Raw genomic sequence first — 8,691 nt, 5'->3', positions numbered from 1 at the left:
CTTTTTTCTCTATTACATTGCTTCCATACAAATGTACAGTGTTTGGAGTGCACAATAGACTGGCAATCACATTAAACAGCAGCATCTTTTGTTTTCTTTCTGTTTTTAGTATTTCAGTTGACCTTCATATCTGCTGCATATGTTATGCTCAGCTTCAACACACTCATTAGCATCGTTGTTACCCTCCTTCATCTCTTCCTTGTCCTCATCCTCTTCTCTGGCAATCCAATGCGATTCAATGCTAAAGATCTGGCTTTGCTGGCCAGGCAGCCACCAGGTTGTTTTGACAAGGAAGGAAAACTGAAGATTTGCAGAGTTGTTGGAGCTGAAAAATTAATAGGTAAAAGTGGTTTGCACTGAAAACTTCCTGTGGCTGATGTGCATGTTGGACTGCTGCTGCTACAGCTTACTGTTTCACTAAGTGTGTGTTCTCCCTGTCTTTCCTTTTCCTATTTGCCGAGGCTTGAGTGGTGCTAAATAGCTTTCTGACTAATTGCTTTAGAGCCCAGCATTGGATGAGGTTATCCTTACAGTTTGGAAAGGAAGATGAGTGGTGGCCCTTTGATCACTAACTGGCTGTGTTTGCATTGGAAGAACTACTGCTCATAGGGGTTCCCTCAGTGTGTGCTCAGGGGAACAGGGAAGGGTGTTATGCTGAACTCCCGAGTCAACTGGTAGGAGCTGAGCAGGAACAAGACAACCTTGTGGTAAGCGGGTGCTCAGTGTGGGGTGTGTGTGGGATTTTTTTTTTTTTTTTGTAATATCGTGATAAGTAAATTGAAAGCTTTGACTTGATCAAGTTTTCTTTGCTATAGCTGAGAAACGGCTGCAGATGACAGAACTAGGCATGTATTGAGCAACTGCTAGTCACCAGTCATTAGCTACTGTGTTTGAAGTTTAGTTATCCAGGTTTTTGTCAAAAACAACCCCCTTTGCATTCTGTTTTATTGTTGTAGGGTTTTCTATGGGTCTTTTGCCAGCTCCTTTGCAGACCATTTCTGGCTTTTACAATCCTATTTTAAATATGCCTCTGGGTTTCCAGTATGCCTGAGTCAATGACCTCTTCCCTAGGTAGCTGCTGGCAAAGAGCTCTTGCTTAGCTGTGGAAGTAATTTCAGTACATTCTCAAAAATAGGAAGCTTTTATTTTTGGTCCTGATTAGTTTTCAGTTGCTAGCTAGCTACATACAGACATATATATGTGTACTTTTTAAAATAATAATAATAATAATAAAAAAAAAAAGGATGACACTGACTTGATTGTGCTGAAGGGCTTGAAAACCAGTTGTGGCACACTTAAGGCATAAATGTTTTTTGCCAAAGAAGATGTGGATGCAAGAGGCAGAGTTTGCTCCTGTCCTCAGCAGGGTTTCCGGTGGGAGAGGGCCCGGCTGTGCCAGCCTTTCCGGCAGCGGAGCAGGCGGAGGGAGCTGAGGCATCTTAGCTGGCCTTCCGCTTGCTGCTGGTGGTGAGCTGGAAGTAGCAGTTCTGAGAAGAGATCATGTTGCCTCTTCAGCTTAACGCTGGGATTTTTCTTTGCTCATCAAGTCTTTAAAAGCTTAGATTGCTGCTTTAGAACAATTGAATTAAAATGGAGACAGCTGAAACATGTAGCCCCAGATGCCCTATCTAGCATGGTCTGTGATGGCTGCTTCAGGAATGGGCTGTGCATGAGGCTGCTGCTGCCCAGGGTTCCTCTGGCTTCCTGTCCTGTGCAGGCCGCATCCCGCAGGAGGAGGTTTTGGTTGCAGTGTGCTCCAGCCCCCAGCAGACGTGGCATGGGTGAGCTGGGCCAGTCCCTGGGCTCCCTCGTTCCCTGTAGCTGGGGGCTGTCAAGGTGTCTGAGTGTCCCACACAGGCTCCGTTCGCTGGCAAGTGCAGTGGATGCGGCAGGATCCCTTGTCCTGCCTCCTGCCACGTGCAGGCTGAGCGGCGTCCCGCGCTTCCTCAGCTGAGCGTTAGGCTCTGCACTGGCAGCACTAGGGTTAGGTGCTAGTTGGTGAATGCACAGCAGTTGATAAAGTGGCCTTTTCTGCCTTGTTTTATGCTTAAGTCTGTGAAGATCCAGGGGCTTCTGTTCTTTTTATAATTAAAAAGAAGCAAACTCGAACAGAGCAAATCAGCACCTAGCACCTGTATGTGTCAGTGCTTGTGAGTGGAAGCCTTCTACTCGTGGTGGAAGATTATTTTTATTTTTCAAATGGTGCCTGTGGGGTGTGTGTGTGTTTGTGTTTGGTTGTGTTTTTTTTTTTTTTTTTTTTAAAACCCTGTAATAAGACATTTCTCTGACTACTCTTATGCCTCTGGTGGCGGCAGCCTGCAAGGAAGTGGTGACATGTCTGAATGGTGAAGCTGTCTTGGGTCTCCCTGTTAGCAGTTAGAGGTTGCTGCTGCTCTCTGGAGCCTGGGCAGTTTCACGTGTCCTCTCAAAAACAGAAACAAATCAAGTTCATTTCTGAATGTTCCCTCCTCTCCTTTAGAAAATCAAGCTTAGACTGTGTGTACAGAAATTGCTTTTGATTTTTTTTCCTTATTTTTTCACTAATATTTCACAGATGAAAGGATGTGATTTTAAAACGCTGGCTAGTTTAGTAAGGAAAGCTGTCTGTTTTGGAGTCTCTCTTGGTTTGTTTCATTTTTCTGCCCAGAGCTCTGAAGCATCCCCCTTGCAGCTTGTGGCTGTGCTCACCTGTGTGTGCAAGTGCATGCGCCCTTCCTGGTGGGTAAGTGCGAAATAACAATAGTAGAATTCCTATGGATATCTAGGCCTTATTTGCTCCCTTTCTATTTTCTTGGAATTGTCAATTTGGATCAGTGTGTTCTGATCCAAATAACATAGTACAGCTTTTAATAAGACAGTAGGTATTTTCTTTTTTATTTTTTTTTATCCTAACAAGGATTATATTTTATCTCATGAAATGACGGAAGCAAAGGCTGTTCCCTGCTAACGGGGCTCTTTCGGCTGCCACGTGAGGATAGGGGAGAGAAGCCGGCAGAGGCAGCGGAGGAGATGCTGCAGTCACCAGCTCTGGGCTGCAGAGTGAGATCTTGTGGGGAAGTTAGCTGGCATTTAGCAGCATGTTGTACACAGGCAGCTGCTGAGTGGGGCTGGCTCTCCTCTTATTTTTGTTAATGGCTTTCTCTTCTGACCTTTATTACTAATGCATCTTCTTTAAGAAGCATTTAATGTGTGAAGACAAAGGTTGTTTTTATTGTTCTCTTACTTTTTGCATACAGAACCGAGGGAGAGATGGTGCCGGCTGAAAGGAAATCTGCTTTTTCTAATGAAAAATAAGGTAATTCATTTTTCTACTGCTTTTCTTGATGTGTTATTTTAATCTCTATGAACTTGAGTAATCCGTTTTCATGATGGCTATTGGCATTGTGCTTTCAGGGACATAAAAATCACTAGTATTAGAATAGTGGAGGGGAGAACTCTGTGGTTTGACTTTTCAGAATATTAGACATTTTTCATGATATCAGCCATGTTCTCTAGCTGAATCCTAAGTAGTTTAGGACTGGATTCTGCTCATAAAATACTGATATATATCCAGAATTGCTACATGGGACCTACTGGAACAATGAAAGCAAAACTTCAGAGTTGAATAAAATAATGTTTAGTGTAATGCTTAAGATGCAATTTCAGACTGACACTGCAGTTCTTTGTGTCATTTTGTAATTAAATCTGTTGTGAGCAGTGGGGTAATTATTGGCTCCTTTATGCACAAACAGTTTATTTCAAAGAGCAATTGTATGCCCAGAGTCAAGGCCTGTTAAAAGGGTGTCCGACCATGGCCTGTAGTGAAATCTTGTCAGAGGCACCAAGTGTCCCCATGTGCCACTGACTTGACTAGGAGCTGGGGAGCCTCCTTCCCTGGAAGGAGTGAATGTAGAGGTATGAGATTGTCTGTTTTTCCTGCCCTTTTGGGCTGGTGTGATGAACACAGTTGGCCAAAAGTAAAAACTCTCTCACTAAATTGAAATGAAAGCAGTGAGTATGAGGCTTGAAAGGATAATCTGACATTAAGCATTTCATAGCTTGGTCCTAGAACACTTTGTATGGGCTAATGGTTTAGCAGAAATGTTAGTAATGCTTTACAGGTTGTATATTCTATTGGAAAATTTTTCAGCATGATGAAGTGGCTTTTTAAAATGTGGTGATAAATGTACACATATGATATACTTTATCATGTTTCCTCTCAAAACAGTGTTCCAGAGGATGCATATAATAGATAAGTGCATGTGAACAAAACAATACAGTGTGATGAGTGGTAGCACGGGTGCCTTGGAGCGGTAAAATGAGGAAAAAATCTTTGGTGGATGAAAGCAAGGTCATGGCAAAGACATCCTTTTGTCACACCACTGTATACTATGATCCTTCCATGATGTGTAGAAACTACTTTTTCCAGAAGGATTTAAGAGAGTCCCAAACAGCTGCTCTTTCTGCCTCCCAGTCCTCCAAGCATCTTTACTTTTGCTTCTTGAGCAGCTGATGCTAAAGCTATTCCTTGTACTGTCCTGAGAGCCCTGAGGGGCTCAAAGAAGGGCAGCCTTGTGTTTCCTCTAGCCCTGATCCCCCCCTTGCTGGGTGAGGCAAGTGTCTGAGATGGCATCTTAGGGTGAGCAGCCAGCCAGGCTTGAGGTGCTGCTGAAGTACTCATCTGTGGTGGTTTTCCATATAGGTTGTGATGGTAATACCAGTGCAAGATGGTTCTGCGTGTGGTTCTACAAACTACAGGTATGAAGTTTTTGGTCCTCAGTAATTGCTCCGGGGCTCATGTCCTGTTGAGTAAGCAACATGACATTCCTACTCAGGTTTGAATATGCAACTAAGACTTACTTAAAAGTAGATTTTTGATCAGTAGACTCTAGTAGGCTTTTAAGGAGAGTCTTTGGGCTCTATTAGGTAAATCATTCTTACTTTGCAGTTTAATGATCTGAGGAAGGAACCATTCCAGTCTGTTAGGTCCATTTGTGCACATGCTTGCACAATAAACTTGTGCTGCTCTCCTGATGTTTCAGGTGTCTGGTGTGTGGAAGCTTTTAATTATCATATTGAGCTGTTTGAAAAATTTATGATGTATTGACTTTGTAAAATTACCATGTAGAAGGGAAGAGACTTGGTTATGTGGATGGCTGTATTGAAAGCTCCTTTGGGTGCTCAGAGCACTTAGAACTGGCAACCTTCTGATTGCCAGTTCTGATTGTTACCCTCTTCCTGCACCTCCCACTTTTAAAAAGCCTTGTGGTAACAAACTCGCAACATGCTTGTGGTATTTTGAATTTATATCCACCTTTTCCTGCCCCCCTCAGCTCCCCCTGTAGACAAGGGATATTGATTCTTTACATTGATTATATTGACAGATTGAATATTCCAGTTTACACCGGCGTAGTTATACACATAACGTCTAAAGGTTTTAAGTAGAACATGGTGAACATTTTGAGACTATTTTCTTTAGTGGATTACTTTTAACTGAATGCGTTTTGGGCATATACTTGTAGACAAGATTAATGAGCAAATCTAAATGTTTGTGCTGTCAATCTCAAGCTTTCTTGCAATGTTTGTGAAAGATTAGCATAAATTATATTGTTACAGCATTTATCACAAGTCTAATGTGTTATTAACAGTTGACAGAAAAGCTTCAAAGTGAGATTGTGGATTGACTCATTAATAACCACAGAATTATGTGCAAGGTAGAAGTAATAGAATAATGACACTTCTGAGGGTCTGATGTGAACTGCATCGTAATGCAGCTGTGCAAACGTTGGTTGGGTTTTCATGGCATAGTGCATGTGAGCTCTGTCAGAAGTGTGCAGTTACATCAGTGTGTCTTCTCTGCGTTCGAGTAGGTCTGCGCAATGTAGCCTTTGGTGTTTCAGCGTAGCCGTACATGGCAAGCCTTTTTTATAGTGAATTGATATTTTAAAATATTTGTAGAGGGAGATTGCTCTATTTCTGCTGCAGTTGTGTAGCTTTTTCTGTGCAGCTTGACTGTGAGCTTTTCTTTGCATGTATTCGTGTGTGGTTTAGCATTCTGCAAGACACTGATCTCTTGAGAGCACCTTGTAAATAAAAGCATCTCCGATGGCTAAGGATGTACTTAATTTTTCAGCAGTATTTTCATTTTTTTTAGAGCATGCTCTGTACCAGTTCAGGGCCTGAGCAGCCAAAGTCAGTGTTGGTACCAAGTATGGTATTGCTTTAAGTTTGAATATCTTTGCCAGGCATGTGGTGATATTTTCACACAAAAAACCCTGTATGAATATGTGTATATGTATATGGTGTATTGGTAATAACCATGTTTTTTGGTGTCTGTAAACTGAAAAGCTAGGAGAAAGAGCTGATATGTGAAGTATAATAATTCCTTGGTTAGTTTCAGTAAAACATGTTGCTTTGTTGATAAGACTTTGATTTCCTGTAGGAAGTATGCTAAATAAAATAGAAAATAAGAGTCTTGGCGCAGGAAGTGAAAGGCACACGGCCCTTTCCATGTACTTTGTGTATATCTGTAGAGTGAAGCACTTCAGGAGCAACTGATAATGGTATTGGGCAGGGGCAGGGTGTGGTAAAGTGGTGGAATGAATTTCTTCTTGCTGAGAGGAGGGGTGTTTGCACAGGGGTTGATCCTAGCCTAGTGCAGTAGTGAATGTAACTCTAGTTCCGCATACAGTTTGGCAAGCCGATGTTTGTGCAGCCCTGTAACTCCAAGTGCAGCAATCCCAGAGCTTCGTGTTTTGGGCAGGACAAGGTTATGCCAAGCTTTCATTACCGAGAGCCCTTGAACCACTAAGGTACCCATGCTGACTGCCATTACAGTGTTACTTTGCAAAAGTAGTTGAAAACACAGTTTATAAACACTAAGCTATGAGAGTAGCTGTTTGCTCCAGTTTTTACTATGAATTGAAAGATTGTATCTCTTCTTTCTGAGTTAATTGGATCCTGGCAAGCCCTACTGCCTTTTTTGCCATCTCTGATTTCCTCATTTATCTTGTTTCTCCTCCTTGCCTCTGGGCTTTCCTGACCTCTTCTCCATATAGCAAAGCCTTCCCTTCTCCTCCACTGCTGTCACAGATGCAGACTGCTCTGGTAATCTCTGCTTGCTTTGATGATTCTCTTCTATCTCCTGGTTGTCTTCTGTGTCTACTTTCATCTCTTGCTGACTTGTTCTTTAATCTGTTGCTTTTCTCTGGCGCTCTCATAGAATAAGCATGGTTTCATCTTGCCTCTTTGTGCCTCCCTGTCCATGGCTGTCCTGTTTCCCTAGCTGGGTCCATTCCTCTGCGATATCTGCACTCTTAGTGCTCTGTTTACAACTGTAGCTAATAGAAATCCATCCCAGTGTCCTTTGCTTTTCCAGTCCCGCTCTGTCCCTTGTGTGCTGCAGAACTTGCTTGTCTCTCCTGAATGACCTCTTTTGAGCAAAAGCTGAGGAGCAGGTCTCTGTCTTCTGGTCCCACTGCCAGCTCGCCTTCTGCTTCCTGCAGTCTGTTCTTTCCTAGTCTTTCTTGGCTTAGTCCTTCCACCATGTCTCTTTCTGGTGGCCATATATAGGGTGCTGCATCCAGAGTTGAAGCTTACATGAAAAAAATATAACTTAAAAATATAGCTTACATTCCTCAGTGCAAATGACTACATGTGCCTCTGTACCTGAGGCACATGTGCCTGTTTACCTGAGTTAATTTCATCACTTTTCAGTGATTCCTTTGTGTGCTTTTAACCATGAATTCAGTTTCAGCATAAATCAAAGAGCTCCATAATCTTTCCTGTCAAGCTCTTCCTTTCTTTGCCTTTGACAGCTAAGGTGAACATCACTTCTATTCCTGTTACTTACATTGTTGACTTTAACATCACGTTCAATAGGAATGTGTTTCTAAATACATCTTAAAAGCAGTCCACAAAGTACATACTTAGTTAAGACACAACATTCTTTTCCTGTCTCTTTCCACACATAAGCTGGTCCCAGCCCAGCGTTCTTGCATGTTCAGGTACTAAAATGTCTTTCCTTGGTCTTGGGAAAGTTAAGAGATTTGACTATATCCATTAGAGTGCATTTGCAAAAATGACTTTTCTGGTGGCCTTTTGAATCTGTTACTCTTTGCATTTGTCAGACTCTTCCTTTGTTTTGTAAGCTTTGTTTTCGCTTCCGAGATCTTTCCTAATCCTCACTGTCCTACCTGCCCTCCTGAAAGGATGATTCAGACCTGTGCCCAGGACATGATGCTTGCTTTAATAAGGCTGAGACCTATGACGAGGCTCTGAAGAACAGCTCTTGCTAAAGAATGGATGAGTTAATCTCACTATCTTCCTTTAAGTTCTGCCTCTAAAAATATTCTTTGCTGTGAAGCTTACAGAAAGTTAACAGTGATGCCACATCTGTTTGTTCACTGCCTCTTGTGCAGGCTGACATTGCTTGGATTAGTCTGTAGTCTGTGCTTGTTTTGGTTTTTGTTTTTTGCTTTTGTTAGGTTTTTTGTCTTGTTCCTAGATTCCTAGCCTTCTTGTGAATTAGTGTCTTTGTTCAGGGTTTGTACAGAAGATAGCACAAGCTCTGCTGGTCCTTGACCTGCATTTGTAAATGCTCTGCTTAGGTAATATATAATCACTTAATCTCAGCAAATCAGAATCACTGCAAATTTGAAAGCATTATTTAATAAAATTATGTAGACTTTTACTTTTTATGGTTAATGTAGA

General features: G+C 42.0%; 1 protein-coding gene across 3 annotated transcripts in view; it reads left to right on the top strand.

Annotated features, from left to right (window-relative positions):
* Positions 1–228: 228 nt before the first annotated feature.
* Positions 229–8,691, top strand: part of INPP4B (inositol polyphosphate-4-phosphatase type II B) — a 233,931-nt gene continuing 225,468 nt past the window's right edge. For all 3 annotated transcript variants that reach the window (XM_088526537.1, XM_088526538.1, XM_088526535.1), the window contains exons 1-2: positions 229–340; positions 3,237–3,295. In XM_088526537.1, coding sequence (XP_088382663.1) covers positions 229–340; positions 3,237–3,295 — 171 coding nt within the window. The remainder of the gene's footprint in view (positions 341–3,236; positions 3,296–8,691) is intronic.

Source organism: Tinamus guttatus, unplaced genomic scaffold (assembly GCF_059628265.1).
Source record: "Tinamus guttatus ecotype Peru unplaced genomic scaffold, ASM5962826v1 Tinamus_guttatus_pri_ptg000247l, whole genome shotgun sequence".
NCBI classification, from domain to species: domain Eukaryota; kingdom Metazoa; phylum Chordata; class Aves; order Tinamiformes; family Tinamidae; genus Tinamus; species Tinamus guttatus.
The sequence above is the reverse complement of the archived record's forward strand: the minus strand, read 5'-3'. Positions and strand labels throughout refer to the sequence as shown.